Consider the following 16,006-nt stretch of genomic DNA (forward strand, 5'->3'; position numbering starts at 1 on the left):
ATAATCTATTGTTAATTTTCTTTGACAATTTATTAGCGAGATTAGACATGAAATTAGACTTTGAATTGGACGGGTAAAATGGGGTTGAACTGGGACGTATCTACCAAACTTTTCAACATGTTATTTTTAACTTTGAATTATATCATCAAAAACATTTTATTATCTTATATTCAACTTTACCATGATACTTTTAGCCACACATTTATTATCTTATACTACTGAGAAAAGGATAATCTATTCTTAGCATATTGCTTTCCCTATATTGAAAAGGATAATATTTTCAATAATGTCTTGTCTTTCTTTATTTTTTAATTATTTCATACCTTTATTTATTATAAATGGGAAATAAATGATAATGAATTTTATATCAAGAAATTAAAAGTTATTTTGATATTAATATGAATGTTACTTATATTTGTATCCGCCGAAATTATTTGTTTCCTGAGAATTAGATAAATATAACAATATAATTATTTTAATCGAACGGCTAACAAAATAGAAAAAGGTACATTAATTATTTACAAAAAAAAAAGTTATATACAACAAGAATATAGGAAAATATTCATTGTTTTCCAATCATAACTATTAAGTATTAGTATTTTTTATTAGTACAATATTTATTTTAAAAGCATATTAACTGTATTTTTATCGGTCGAGGACGTGGAATTATTTTTAATTAGTAATTCGTGATTACTAAACTCTCAATTAATAACTTAAAATTATGTTGTTCATTGCCGTGTTTTTCTTCCAAATCAGACACGAGTCTAACACAATTTTTATTTTCAAATTTGACGCATTTATTCATTTAAAAAAAATAAAATAAAATTATCAGATAGACATAAGATCGAATCTAACGGCACAAATCCTTCTTTAGAACAGTTTTTGCAAACATGCAAAATCAGACATGTCAATGAATACAAATAATCAGAACATTACAAGATGGTAAATAATTGCATGCGCGTCCAAAAACATGGTTTCATATTCCATAAAATAACATTTTATTGATATATCATTCAAGTAATCAGAACCATGTGGTTTGAATATTTAATTCGAACAACACTGTCATCCTTACACCAATAATAGAGATAACATGTCACCAAATATGGACCCACGTATTGTACAATTTACTATAATTTGCATTACACACATAAACATCAAGAGTTTCTAAATATTTATTCAATGTAGAAGATATACTATTAATGAGTAGGTAACCGTGACGAATATACTCTTCTAATTACAATTACTTTAAGGACACATGAAAAATTCACTTCTAACCTAAAATTTCAACTCAATAATTTTACGTTTCTTGTTGTTGTTCATTTTATCTATTTATATTTAATATAAGAATTTAATTTGTACTTAAATATTTGTCAAATTATTTCTCTTTCTTCTTCTACTTCATAAATTCACAAAATCATCTTTTTAAAGAAAAAAAATATTAACGCAATTTTATTAAATTAGTTCCAGTTAGTTTTATTTTTAATTAATATATGACTTCAAATATATTTTCTCATATTAAGAATGTCAAGTATAGAAAATGTATATTTTGTAATATAAATGAATAAAGAATGATTAAGAATTCAAGTAGTGCATCGAGAGAAGCGTTAGTTGGACAAAATTGAAAAGAGACTTTATCATATTATAACTACTGAAAAAAAAAGCTAAATAGAGATAACTAATACATTGTGAACACTTTTGAAACACTTGTTACAATTTATGTAACTTTACTTTTATTTTATTGTGGCTTATCTATGAAAAAAGAGAGAAAAATTATAAATAGGTTATTCAATTTTTTTTAAAAAGTGACAAATGATTACTATTAAGAGGTTGACATTAAGTATTTATCTCATAAAATTAGTTTGTGTAAGGTAAGACTTGAACCCACTTATATATTTAAACTAGTTTTATTATGATATTGGATTTTCGACACACCCCCTTACATAGAGATAGACATTAATTGGTGGTCCAATAACGACTGATAGTGAATGGAGCAATATGTCTAACAAACAACAAAATTCACTAAAATAAATTATAAACCATAATTTTGATACCATGTTAAAAAGTGTATCTATCACGATGTGGGATAGGCTCTAAACAACTTGTGTTGGTAAGGTTTGTATTCACTTATATACTTTAAACTGATCTTATCGTTATGTGAGACTTTCAACTCACCTCCTCACACCAGTGTATATATATGTTTGTGAGATTATACATTAATGAGTGATTTGATAAAGATTCGATACGGAGTGAAAATTAAGCAAAGAACAAATTTTGTTAAGATAACTCTAAGCCATAATTTTGATACCATATTAAAAAAATAGATTTAAAGTTTAACTAAATCTAAAAAAACTAACTTATAAAGTGATATTTTCATTTACTTATGTACTCTAAACTAGTTTTATCACTAACCGAGATTGTGAGACTTATAACAATTACAAATTAAACATTTTCAAAATGTCAGTGATAGAAAAAAAATGATAAATTCAACAATGATTGTTACAATTTGAGTTACTTTGTTAGATTTTTTTTTCCATTTATGTTTTGCCTTATTGTAATTTACATTCCTACTATTTAAGTTTAACCATTTCAATTCATCTTCATTTTTTCCATTTTCTCTACTGCCATTTAATTTCCACACACTATTTCATTTTTATATAAAACTACAAACATAACATAATTCTTAAAATAAATGATTTTGGATCTTTAATATTTATAAAATCTTTAACCGAACAAATACAACTAACACAATTATAGGTGTAATGCATAGAAATAAGAGTATATATTAAACAAGTAGCGAAAATCACGTCAATAAAGACAAAAGAAAACATAAAAAAGGAAAAAGGTTAAAGGGATGAATCAAACATAAATCGTAAATATACAATAATATTTAAAAAAGAAAAAGAAAATACAACTATGTCACGTTCCTACTAGTGTTCCTGCAATAGGGAACTATTATAAAGAAAAAAATAAAAAAGTAACAGAAAAACGTTAACTAAACGAAACACAAGACAACGAATAGAGGAAGCGTGGAGCTATGGTGTGGAATTAAAAAAAATATTTTTTTAACAATTTTTTTTTATAATATTTTTACAACAGTTTATACGATAAGTCGTGAATGGTTCGTTTAAAATATATGGATCAATAAAATATTGATTCATAATCTATTATAAAAAAAATTATTAAAAAAATATTAATCTATTATAGTCTAGGTTTAATTGATCTTCCAAATTTGCAATAAAAAAAATAATAAAACGTAATTAATTTCACTAGAGAACGGATAAAGGTCATGTGCACCACCAGAATGGACAAAGACAAAAGGTATTGTTTTGTTATGACCTTCAGACCATACCATTAATAAGGTTCAACTCACCACAAGGAAATGACAAGTTTTGATGTGAAAGGAACCTATCACTTCTTTCCATTTTCACATCACTTGCCATTTCATAAAACTTAGCTTAATTACCATTTCCATATCAACAGTATGGTTTAGACATAAATGTTATAATCCATTCAGACAACTTCTACAAAGTAAAATCATTTTTTTTTTCTCAGTGGTTGGACTATGAAAACAAAATCATTCGACAAAAAACTTCACTTGGTTTGTTTTTCATTATCTGGATTGTCCAAAATAATATAAAATAGAAAATTTTCAAGTGAAATATAGTAAACATGATTGTTTAAGAAAGTTAAATATAAGATAAATTTATCTCACTACTTTAAGAATCAGTTTTACAATATAGAGTTGAATTAAAATTTATCTTTTAAAATCATTTAAAAATTTGAAATTTAACATTATTTAGTAAATATTCATCATTAAATTATTAACAAATCATTCATATAAGTGTATACTTCATAGATAGGATATATGTAGGAAAAGAGAAGAGAAAAACAGTTTTTTTTTCTTCGATGCGTTTATCAATTTTTATTTTATTTTATGATAATATTTTTTTTCATAAAGTAACATTTATGAAATTTTATGTACACTCCATTGTTTTTCTCCAAAACAATCCAAAAAAGCACCCTATTTTTTTTTTTGTATTTCATTTTTGATTGATTTCACTTCCACTTACTTGTTGATTCATTTAAAAGGAGAAAAAAAGAAGAACAAAGAGTCAATAATGGTTGATGAAACCTCCAACTTTATACTGAACAGAAATGAAAGAAAGCTAAAGAGGCTAGAAAAGAAGAATAAAGTTCCAATGTAACAGAGTCGGCAAAGACGGAAGGCATTATTTCCATCATTCACACCACAGGCAAGACTGAGCACAGCCAAATGGGGAAGATGTGAAAGCAAAGTTCAGTAATCTTCTTTTTCACATTCCATAATAGAACAAGCGTTAGGTTTAGGCCAAACACCATTATTGCAATACCCTTACCATTATTATTCTTACATTTCCTCTCTATTTATTAAAGTCTTTAACTTTTTCTGTAAATTTAGTTTCTTTGTTTTAATCATTGATCATTGTGGGGAGAAAAGAATGGTAAGAAAATGTTGAAAAAGAAAGGAATTCAATTGTAACAGTTACAAAGCATAAGATTGGTTAGGGAAGGCATAAAGTTGTGTGCAGAAGGGTGCTGACGCCAGATTCAACGCAAGCAAACCCAAGCTGGAGAGGGTGACGTCACCTGTGGCGTCATGCAAACCACTTCATCTCTCTGTGGACACACAACGCAAAGCGAGAGAAGGCTTTGAATCATCTACGCCGAAAACACTGTTTCTTCTTCTTTTTTTCTCTCTCTTCTTTCTTTTGACAACGAAAGACGAAACTTCGGGGATGCTCTGTACCTTACCTTCACAGCCGCGTGACATTATCGCTGTCCTTTCGTCTCCGAATCTTTCTTTCTTCCTCTGCTAACATACACCCTTAACCCCTCCTTTCTTTCCCTTTCGAACCTTCCTCGTATTTGATGCTTTGACTTACAGCACGGTGATTGATTCCCTCTCTTTTTTTTTTCTCTCTCCCTCTCTCTATGTTCTTTCTGCTATCAAAGTTCGAACCTTTTTCTGATTTGGATTGATCTGATGCCGGTACTGAGTTGTGGGGTGGTGCTGTTCCTTGACCCTCTCCCCCAGTGTAAACGAAAGTTTTTCTTTTTCTGATGTTTTACTGAAGTTATTTGCCGATTTCGGTTATTCAGTTTGGGATCAGTTTTGGGTTTGGTTTCGTTTGGTTTGGCTATGCTGTTTTGGTGGCTTTGGAAGTTTGAACAAGGGGGTTCTTAGATCCTTTTTGCGCGTTCCCGGTGCTGAAATCTTGCAGAGATATAAAATATTTGTGTTTTTTGTTTTTCATGTCTGTGTATGGACTCTCTAGAGATAGAGTGAGTCTCTTTAGCTGATGTTCTTTATGTTAAGTAATCTTGTGAGGGGTTGGATCAGATGTCATGTGTCTTTGGAGTTGTGACATTAGATTTTGTAGTTAACACTTATACAGATAAGTGTTTTCCGTTTGCACGGCATATATACTTTCCTTTTTTATAGGTTGTTTCTGTTTAGAAGTCTCTGCTGGGGAATTCAGGGTTGTTGAGAGTGGAAGATATGCTACAGGATCATTAAGGTTCTCAAGTTGTTGACAGATGGCTTATTCAGCCGAACCCTCATCTTCTTTGAGCTTCACATCATCTTCCCATTTATCAAATGGCTCAGTTAGTCACAACATTTGCTCTTCTTACGGCTCTGACCCTGTACCTAACCTTGAGGTTATCAGTTTGAGTAAGCTTAGCTCCAACTTGGAGCAGCTTTTGATTGAATCTGACTGTGATTATAGTGATGCTGACATCATTGTAGAAGGAATTCCAGTTAGTGTTCATCGATGTATTCTGGCCTCTAGAAGCAAGTTTTTCCATGAATTATTCAAGAGAGAGAAGGGGACATCAGAAAAAGAAGGGAAGTTGAAGTATAACATGAGTGATTTGTTGCCTTATGGCAAGGTTGGATATGAAGCCTTCCTCATATTCCTGGGCTATGTATATACTGGTAAACTCAAGCCCTCTCCAATGGAGGTGTCTACATGTGTTGACAATGTATGTGCCCATGATGCCTGTAGACCTGCAATTAACTTTGCTGTGGAGTTGATGTATGCCTCTTCCATTTTTCAAATACCAGAGTTGGTATCACTTTTCCAGGTATATTCTATGTTTGATGACAATGTATAATCTTTCATATCCTGAACAAATCATTACGGTTGTTGATTCTAAAGGGGTATGAAATTGAACTCTGTAATTTATATATCTTGGTTTGTTTAGGCACATTCCTTAATCCTGGCATCTAATCATTGGGGAAATTACTCTGAAATCAAATTCATTTCACATCTAATCACTGGCATCATTGTGTATGTTGAAGCTTAAGGATGAAGGTACTAATGAATGCCTTAAATTTTGCAGCGTCGTCTACTTAACTTTATAGGAAAGGCTCTTGTGGAAGATGTCATTCCAATCCTTACCGTTGCTTTCCATTGTCAATCGAGTCAGCTTGTGACTCAATGTATTGATAGGGTGGCCAGATCAGACCTTGACCAGATTTCAATTGACAAAGAGCTTCCGCATGAACTCTCAGGAAAAGTGAAATTGCTGCGCCACAACCCTCAGCGAGACGTTGAAAATGATGCATCTGCTTTGGATGCTTTGTCTCTGAAACGAATCACTAGAATACACAGGGCATTGGACTCCGATGATGTTGAGCTTGTTAAACTTCTTTTAAACGAGTCAGACATTACTTTAGACGAAGCTCATGCTCTTCATTATGCTGCAGCCTATTGTGACCCGAAGGTTGTTTCTGAGGTACTTAGTTTGGGACTGGCTAACGTTAATCTTCGGAATTCTCGAGGTTACACAGTGCTTCATATTGCTGCCATGCGGAAAGAGGCATCTATTATAGTATCGCTGCTTACGAAAGGAGCTTGTGCATCAGATGTGACTTTTGACAGTCAGAGTGCTGTTAGTATTTGTAGAAGGTTGACGAGGCCAAAGGATTATCATGCGAAAACAGAACAGGGGAAAGAAACAAACAATGATCGGATATGCATCGATGTTCTCGAAAGAGAAATGCGGAGGAATCCACTGGCTGGAGAGGCCGGTATCTCTTCCCATGCCATGGCTGATGACCTCCACATGAAACTACTATACCTTGAAAACAGAGGTACGATGTCATGGATGATATTCATTTACTTGTTGCTTGTGTTCTATAAATCGTCATCCTTTCTTAAAGGAGTTCGTGTGTGCTTTAGATTCTAATGTTTTATGCTCAAACCATGAAAAAGTAAATATTGCTCTCAACTGCAGTGGCATTTGCAAGGCTTTTCTTCCCTTCAGAAGCGAAACTAGCCATGGACATTGCCAACGCTGAGACAACATCGGAGTTTGCTGGTCTCTCTGCATCAAACTCAAAAAATAAAAATGGCAACTTGAGGGAGGTTGATCTGAATGAGACTCCCATAGTGCAAAATAAAAGACTTCTTTCTAGAATGGAGGCCCTTATGAAGACAGGTAATTGCAGTCTTTATAAAGTTAGATTTTGATTTCCTTTTGTTGTTTGTCGTAATTAAGCAGTGTTTTCTTCTTCAATGTTGTGGTGGTGGCAGTGGAAATGGGGCGGCGCTACTTCCCTCATTGCTCGGAAGTGCTGGACAAGTTCATGGAGGATGATCTACCTGACTTGTTTTATCTTGAAAAGGGTACTCAAGAAGAGCAGAGAATCAAAAGAACACGGTTCATGGAGCTGAAAGACGATGTCCACAAGGCCTTCAGCAAGGACAAGGCCGAGTTTAGCCGCTCTGGCATTTCATCTTCATCCTCTTCATCTTCCCTCAAAGATTCTGTTGTACATTACAGGGCTAGGAAAGTGTAACAGTAAAACCATACATAGCAGTTTTTTATTTTCACATACATATTATATATATAGTGCAAATTCTAAAGTTTATCATGCCCACCAACTCTTGTGTAAAATTCTGAAAGAAGGTGATGTCTATGTCTTTTGAAAATAATTTCATATCCTTTATGGTGCTGAAATTTATTGTAACATTTTTATGATTGTCTGCCATTCTGTATTTTTCTTTTACTGCTGTTTTCTCTTTTTATAAGTTAATCTTTTTTATATTTTTTCTTTAATAAATTTTTGGCGTTTGAGAATATGTTTATAACTGTTCGTCTAATTTTTTAGATAAATATTCAAAAGACAATCCAATTCTCTCATAAAAGTATCTTTTTATTAAAATTATGTTAATAACATCTTAATTGTTATTCTCTCATAATTAATAATCGAAAAATTATTATTAATATTTCGTTAATAAAAGAGTTGAATTTTTAATTTTTCTCCCTTTTTCTTTCTGAATCAATTTTATATAATTCATTAGTGAGAGAGTTGAACCTAAATTTCTTTTTACTATTTGATCCAACTTTGTCTTATAACTCCAATAATGAAAAAATTGTATTTCTTAATTATTACTAATTTTATTGAGACATCGCTAGCAATATTGTTATTTTGTACACGCACACTAGCATCTCATAATTAGAATATTTTTTTCTGTTTACACAAGAACATTTCTTATGAATGTTGGAGACTAATTTCTTTAAAGTAAAATTATCACTGAGCTTCTAAATTGTAATAACAATTTTTTTTATTTATATTATCATAAATAAAATTTATAAAAACATTTTTTCTGAATTTTATTGATTTAACGTTAATTAAATCTCGGTCAATTGATTTCGGGATCAAAAAATTTAGTCACACATTATTAAGATAATCTATTTAATATAAAATTTTATGTTGAATTCCTGTCTATATAACAACTCTTTTGACTAATAGTAATTATATTGTTGCAAATAAGATTAATTAGTTTGTTTGTCGCCTAATGAACTGTGAAATAGATCTGACAGTACGTTTTTTTTTATCGAATTTAAGATACAGTCATTTACACTAAATTATGGACATCATTTACGTTTGAACATCAACGGCAGGTGAAGTTAACGTGGGAATGGAACAAAGTTTAAATGAAGGTATTGTTGGTTTGTCTAGGTCGAAGAAAAACATCACAAATCGTCAAAAAAAGCGAGTCCTGGTTATATCTCTAATGAAGACTGCTGTCGTTTTTCTTGCCATATTTATTTTTTAAGATTTAAATATTATTTTTTTCTGTTGAATTTTTTAATATTGAATATATTTTTTATTTTAGTAAATTATGTTTAATTTGATATTATATTTTATGACGTGATCTAAATTATTAAAGAAAGATTAATAATGTTGGTTAGTTCGTAATTTTTTTAATTAAAAAGAAATTGTTTATGTATTAAATCAACTTTGTGCGACAATATTAAAATCATGTGTCAAATGAGTGTTACATATAAAATTATTATTAATACTTTTGTTTCAGTATTCATTTCGTTTCAATTTTCATTTCATTTTTAATTTTCGTTAATTTTATTTAATACCATTCTAAATTTCGTTAACTCTTTTTAATTCAGTTACAATTTTAATTTTAGAAGGAAATTATTTATTATTTTAAAATTAGATGAAAAGTTTTTCATTACTCTTAAAATTAAAAGGTAAAATTTTTATTATTTTAAAATTTGAAGGACAGTACTCCATTATTTTTAAAATTAGAAGGAAAGTTCTTTATTATATTAAAAATAAAATAAAAAGTATTCATTATTTTTAAAATTAGAAGAAAAATTTTAATTTATTTCTAAAATTATAAATAAAATTATAATTTATTTTCAAAATTGGAAAGAATTTTTATTTTATTTTTAAATAAAAAGAAAAATTATTTATTATTTTTAAACCAACTCTAATCCCATTTTTCATATGTAGAAAAAAAAATCAAACATCTAATAATTATATTCTAATAATATGATTTGAGTTGATTTAAAAATAATGAAAGAAATATTTAATAAAAATATAAAATTTAATAAAATTTTAATTTGATTCCAATTTAAAAAAAAAATAGATTAAATTAAATAAAATTAATAAAAATTGAGATTAAATTGAACAAAATTAAAAATAATAAAACAAATGAAACATGTCCAAAATAAACCAATCCCTTTAACAGCTACGAAAAATACCATTTTATTTCAAATTACCACGATCTAATTTAAAAACTTCATCCAATTGGGCATGTCTAACATTTTTTTTAGAACTCAACTCTTACACATACTTATTTTACACTATATTTTGATTATGTTCTTCGAAAAGGAATATGAACCCTAATAATTCTGTCTTCATCTGTTAAAACGATGTACACTGACTTGACATACAAAAATAAGTATGTTTTTCTTTATTTCAAAAATAAAATAAAATAAAATATAAAACATTAATACATAACACTAGTATTCATTTAACATGTGACACATGATAAAAATCATTGTTTATCATATCCTTTCACTCCAAAAATAAATGTTACAAGAGAAACATGCTGACTAACTGTGATATTGATAAAGTGATAAAAAGTGAAAATTTGTAGTTGAAAAGTGTTACCAAAGTAATCCCACTCAAATTCTCAATCACTTGCACGGTCTTTCAAAAGAAAAATATATATTTATTATTGAATGAATACTTTTTAGACCACTTTTAAACGGGATTAAGAAAAAAACAAACAAAAACAAACAAAACAATGAAGTATCAGAAGTGAGCATTAACCAAAGCCACTATCTGCATGAAGGACCACGAGAACAGTCACCAGCCGTGCTTCGTAGCAGAATATAAAAGTAATAACTGATTTACAATCAAATATAAAAAGTTTTAAAAAAGGTACTGCGTTGTCAATGAACTAAATAATAGTTTTAGAATTAGTTCTTTTTGGTAGTATTAAAATCAACAATTTTGTTTTTTGTTTTAATCGCTTATTGACACAAAAGTACTTTTTCTGCATGTTATAAATAAGATATACAATTAGCAAGTGACTGTATGGAAAAACAAAATCCAATAGAGGTCAAACAAGAAAGCATCAGAAACCAGTAACTAAAGCCACTATCTGCGGGAAAAACCAGCAGAACGACACATGCCATAGAGATCACTCATAACAGAGCATAAAACAAGAGCTTGTTAAAATAAATGTACAAAGTTAAATAAAGGAAACTGTGTTGGTAACGAAAAAAACAACTTAGAATTAAAATAGTATTTTTTGTTATGATATAATAATTGTTAATTGCTATTGTTCGATGGCAGAGATGTAGTTATCATGTGCATGGTGTAATTAAACGAACAAAGCAATTTGCAATTGCAAGTGACTGTTGTTTAGATATGTGGTGACAGTTTCACTGAGATGAGTTAGCTGGTCCAAAGGGGTGTTTGCCTTTATAGAACAGAACATTATAATTTAAAATATAGCCTAAAAGATTCACCTTTCACCAAATCCAACCCTTTCCTTGTCTTCATTGCTGTGCCTCTTTCCTGCTATAGCTAATCTAGCTGTCACTGTTTTATTTCATATATTTGTTTCGTTCGAGTTCCAAGAATGTCATTGAAGCCCTTCTTGCTTCATACTTCTCTTTCAACCCATTTCTCATTCACCAGCGTATGGCTGCCTTTGGAGAATATTCTGCCCAATGTCCAACCCCGGAGAGGCCTAAACACAAACTTTCACAACATGAGAAAAAACCACTTCCTGCATATATCTGTCATGATCCAAAAGGTCTTTCTTCACCCAAGCACAAGGTAGAGAAGATTTCATCAAAAAGTGTGTCTTTTTCTCCTCAACACAAGAGGGGTGGTTCTGCTTCTGAAAGATCAAATTCTAAGTCACTGGTGTCAGAAGATTCAAGAAGGGTAGGACCCTTGATGGATGAAGTTGCCATTGGAGCAGTGATTGCTGTCCTCAGTGGCTACATAGGAAGATATGTGAAAGATGATATTTTCAGGAAAACAATCCGAGAGAAGTGTAGTTCTCTCTTGGACAGAAGGAGAAGAAAGGATGCAGGTGATGAGGTTTTTGTGAACATGGAATTGGGTATGAAGAAAATTGATAGATTGGTAGAAAGTCAAGGAACAATGGAACAGGCGAGGATGATCAAAAGGTTAAGGAGTTCCATTGAGCTTTTAAGCATAGTTGCTACTTCGAATTCTAAAACTTCCAGGGATGCTTCAACTTGTGGCGTGCCAAATTCACATCTCTCAGCTTGTGCTCAACTATACCTGGCTGTAGCTTACAAGCTGCAGAAAAATGACAGGGTTTCCTCTAAGCATTTACTGCAAGTGTTTTGTGATTCTCCGAATTTTGCTCGAACCTACTTGCTTCCTGACCTTTGGGAGCATTTGTTTCTTCCCCATCTTCTCCATGTCAAAATTTGGTACAACACTGGACTTGAGTTCCTTTCAAACGAAGCTCATGGTGAGAAGGAACGGAAAACGAAGGTTCACAACAAAATTTACAATGAAAAGATTGATAGAGGGACCATTCTGTTTGCTCAGTATTACAAACAATGGCTTAAAGTAGGTGCCAGTGAACCACCTCTTCCTAATGTTTCTTTGCCATCAAGGCCAAGTTACAGATTATCAAGAAGGTCTTCGGATTCTTTTGTTTCAAATTCCTCAATCAACCAAAACTTGTAAGTGATATGAACGTCTTAGATTCACCACCACAACCATCTTTCTGTAAGAAACAACTATGTGCGATTTGTAGCTATGTATGTGATTTTATGTTTATGGTTTTCTTTAACAGATTCAAGACAGTGTTCGGCTCCAAACTAGAGCAGCAACCTTCTGGTCTTGACGACCAAAATGGAGTGTTGAGAATTACCACAGGCCTAGAGATTGATGAAAAGTTGTATGAAGATGAATACAAAAGCAGTTCAGTTCAGGTTATCTTCTGTGCTTTCAATTCGTAGATGAAAACCGTCTGATTCAAATTATAGAATTTCACTTCTGATGTAATCTCCTTACTTTGTAAAGAAAGGCGATAGGGTATTTGTTAGAAGATCAAGTCAATTTGGCAAAAATGAAGCTCAATTATGGCCAGCATCGCAGAGATTGGACTATTTTCAGTGTCTTTCTTGCAGGTTCATACCAGAGGAAAGCTTTGACAACAGCAACCGTAGACACAAGAATGCTTCAGCTGTTCTTTCAAGAAACTTTGTTGGAGCTATTACAACTATAGGTTCATCAGATATTCTAAGTGACTGTGAATTCGCTATTCGTGTGATTACTAAAGCTTGGTTGAACTCTCCTGGTGATCCTCTAATTCAAGAAGCACTGACACAGCCTAGAGTAGTTCAAGCTATGCTTGAGGTGTTATTTTCCTCAACTAATGATGAGATTCTTGAATTGATCATATCAATTTTAGCAGAATTAATAGGAAGGAATGGTGCAATTAAACAAATTATACTGAACTCTGATCCTCAACTAGAAATATTTGTGAGGCTTCTAAGAAGCACTAGTCTGTTTCTAAAGGCTGCAGTTCTACTTTATCTATCACAACCAAAGGCAAAGCAGATGCTATCTTCAGAATGGGTGCCATTAATCCTTCGAGTGCTGGAATTTGGAGACAAATTGCAGACCCTCTTCACAGTACAATGCAGTCCTCAAGTGGCAGCATTTTATGCTTTGGACCAACTTCTTACTGGTTTTGATGAAGACAAGAACTTGGAAAATGCCAGGCAAGTACTTTCACTAGGAGGGTTGACCCTGCTAATGGCAAGGATCGAAGGAGAGGTCCACGAGAGAAACAATGCTGTTATGATAATTTCATGTTGCATCCGTGCCGAAGGAAGCTGCAGAAGTTTCTTAGCTGACAACATAAATAAGACTTCATTACTTGAACTCATTGTTGTTGGAAGTAAACAAAATTCAAGTGGCTATGCCTTGTCTGTGCTGGCCGAGTTGCTCTGCCTTGAGAAGTATGTGCTTATCACTTACCTTTCTAGATTTTTTCTTCTTGGTTTACCTTTTTTCTTCTATCTGAAAATGTTAAGAGGACTTAAATTTGATACCAGAAGAACAAAGACTTTAAATTTCTTAAGAGGACTTAAAGATGGATGGGGTGGCATAAACGTAATGCACGTTTTCTTCATCTACCTTGAGAAGGCTCCACCTGAAGAACGCCCTATAGTTGCAGTAATATTATTGCTGCTTGATCTTATGGTAATTCTTTTTCATTCAACTTAGTAGTGCTTTATGGAAATATTGGTTGTGAACAATGGTCTAAGTTCTGTGACTTTCATTATTTTCAACAAGGTAACTTATGACTTCTCTATGATTGATTTACATGTCTTGAAGAGTTCACAAATGCAATAGCAGTTGTGTTGCAGGAAGATCCTTTCAAGGGAAGCTTATATAGATCAGAAGCAATTCAGGCACTTGTAACAGCTTTGAATTGTCAAACATGTGATGATAGAGTGCAACAGCAATCCGCACGAGCTCTATACCTATTAGGAGGTCACTTTTCTCATTCAGGGGAACCATTAATGGAAAATTCTCTTTTAGAAAAAGCAGGTTTCAGAGAAATTTGCTTTGAAGATTCATATCCGGGCAAGGAAAATGTGGTTTATGATTCAATTCACAAGGTAGACTTTGGTTAAAAGCCTGTAGTTTAATTAGGATGCACTAAAAGTGTATAAAAAAATTAGATTGTCATGTCATACATATATATGGTAGGATCTTTGAATCAGTAATTACTATAAACGTCTTATCTACTCTGATTTCTAATTGATTAACAGTATAAAAATGCCTACACACGTTAAACTTAAAGTAAAAACTACAATCATTCAATGCACAATATTTAAATTATTTGTCTTTGTTCCATATATGAGAGCTTGCTTCTAGTACTCACTGTTCCTATTTTTAGCACATCAAAATTGTTGATTGATTGTGTCACTTACTAGAATGTGGAGGAAGAGGAAGAAGCAGAAAGTTGGCAAAAAAGAAAAGCCCTTGTCTTGTTCAACAATGGATATAAGAATTTGCTATCAGCACTTGCAGATACCATAGCCAATGGAATCCCATGTTTAGCACGAGCAAGTCTCATAACCATTTCATGGATGAGCACCTACCTCGATTTAATCGAAGATACAATGTTGCCACCAATGGTATTCTCAATCTTAAGACCACAATTACTACAATCCTTGGATTATGGTAAAGATGTTGAGGAAAGAGTGCTAGCATCATATTCATTGCTTTATCTTGTCAAATATTCAGGTATGAAAACTTTAACCATCTCCTAAGCTATACCAAACTGTAACTTAGATCCTGAAAGGATTAGCAGTCTCCATTTTCTCCCACACTTTTATGTTTTGTATCATGGTTTCTTCCATGAAAATAAAAGTACATAAAACTATAAATTTTCAATTACATGGTACTGGTGTAAAACCCTTTTTAACTGTTGCTGTTAACTTCACAAGAATATACCTGCATAACAGGTTCTTATTATAAAATGTAATATCCTTTTTTGAATGTTCTTTATTCTCATTTGTCCTTTCTATCAGGATGTGTCTCCGATTTACCATCATTGGACAAAGACTCACTCACACATCTCCGAAATCTCTCCCTAGTGACTTGGACGGCCAACGAGCTCATCGCGATCTTCTCAAAAAGAAGCTTGCCATTGAGACAATGATTAGCAAGAAGCTTCATTTTGTTGAATCTTCCAAAGTTCTTTCTTTTTTATTATATATGTGAGATTGTACCAATCCTTGTCCTGTATAGTTGATTAGCTTGAAAGGGAATATTTGTATCAAAGGAAACGTAATATCTGCTTTATTCAATATAGCTTATGATTTCACTTTCTGAGAAGCTTGCTTAGCCAAATATACTACTCAATAATAAGGTAACACAAAAGTGTGACTAAAATTGACTTCAGTATAGTACACTTGGGACATGTTTGGACAACTTTCTCCATAAACACTTATGCAAGAGAAAAATAAGAAACTAAAATGGAAGTTTTCACATAAGTTAAAACCACTATATAAGTTAATATCACAAAATTAACTTGTAAGGTAAGGATTAAAATCCAAAGTGTCACCCCTCTCACTTCAATGAATGAACATGATAAGCTCTAAATAACTCTGAAAACATCTTTATGGG

General features: G+C 31.8%; 2 protein-coding genes across 3 annotated transcripts; both read left to right on the forward strand.

Annotated features, from left to right (window-relative positions):
• The first annotated feature begins 4,194 nt into the window (after positions 1-4,194).
• LOC108343105 (BTB/POZ domain and ankyrin repeat-containing protein NPR1) lies at positions 4,195-7,987 on the forward strand. The gene is made up of 4 exons (XM_017581171.2): positions 4,195-6,126; positions 6,385-7,138; positions 7,282-7,485; positions 7,581-7,987. Exons 1-4 carry the CDS (start codon positions 5,578-5,580, stop codon positions 7,844-7,846), a joined length of 1,773 nt encoding a protein of 590 aa, XP_017436660.1. The 5' UTR covers positions 4,195-5,577; the 3' UTR covers positions 7,847-7,987.
• Positions 7,988-11,339: 3,352 nt separating this feature from the next.
• LOC108343520 (putative E3 ubiquitin-protein ligase LIN) lies at positions 11,340-15,727 on the forward strand. Of its 2 annotated transcripts, none has more exons than XM_017581853.2 (7): positions 11,340-12,537; positions 12,651-12,789; positions 12,881-13,824; positions 13,924-14,068; positions 14,236-14,490; positions 14,809-15,121; positions 15,409-15,727. In XM_017581853.2, exons 1-7 carry the CDS (start codon positions 11,510-11,512, stop codon positions 15,537-15,539), a joined length of 2,955 nt encoding a protein of 984 aa, XP_017437342.1. In that variant the 5' UTR covers positions 11,340-11,509; the 3' UTR covers positions 15,540-15,727. The 2 variants fall into 2 exon arrangements, with proteins under 2 accessions (XP_017437342.1, XP_017437341.1); XM_017581852.2 differs by having other exon boundaries at positions 11,341-12,537; positions 13,921-14,068; positions 15,409-15,726.
• Positions 15,728-16,006: the final 279 nt, after the last annotated feature.

The sequence above is a fragment of the Vigna angularis genome, chromosome 6 (genome assembly GCF_016808095.1).
Source record: "Vigna angularis cultivar LongXiaoDou No.4 chromosome 6, ASM1680809v1, whole genome shotgun sequence".
In the NCBI taxonomy this organism is placed as follows: Eukaryota; Viridiplantae; Streptophyta; class Magnoliopsida; order Fabales; family Fabaceae; genus Vigna; species Vigna angularis.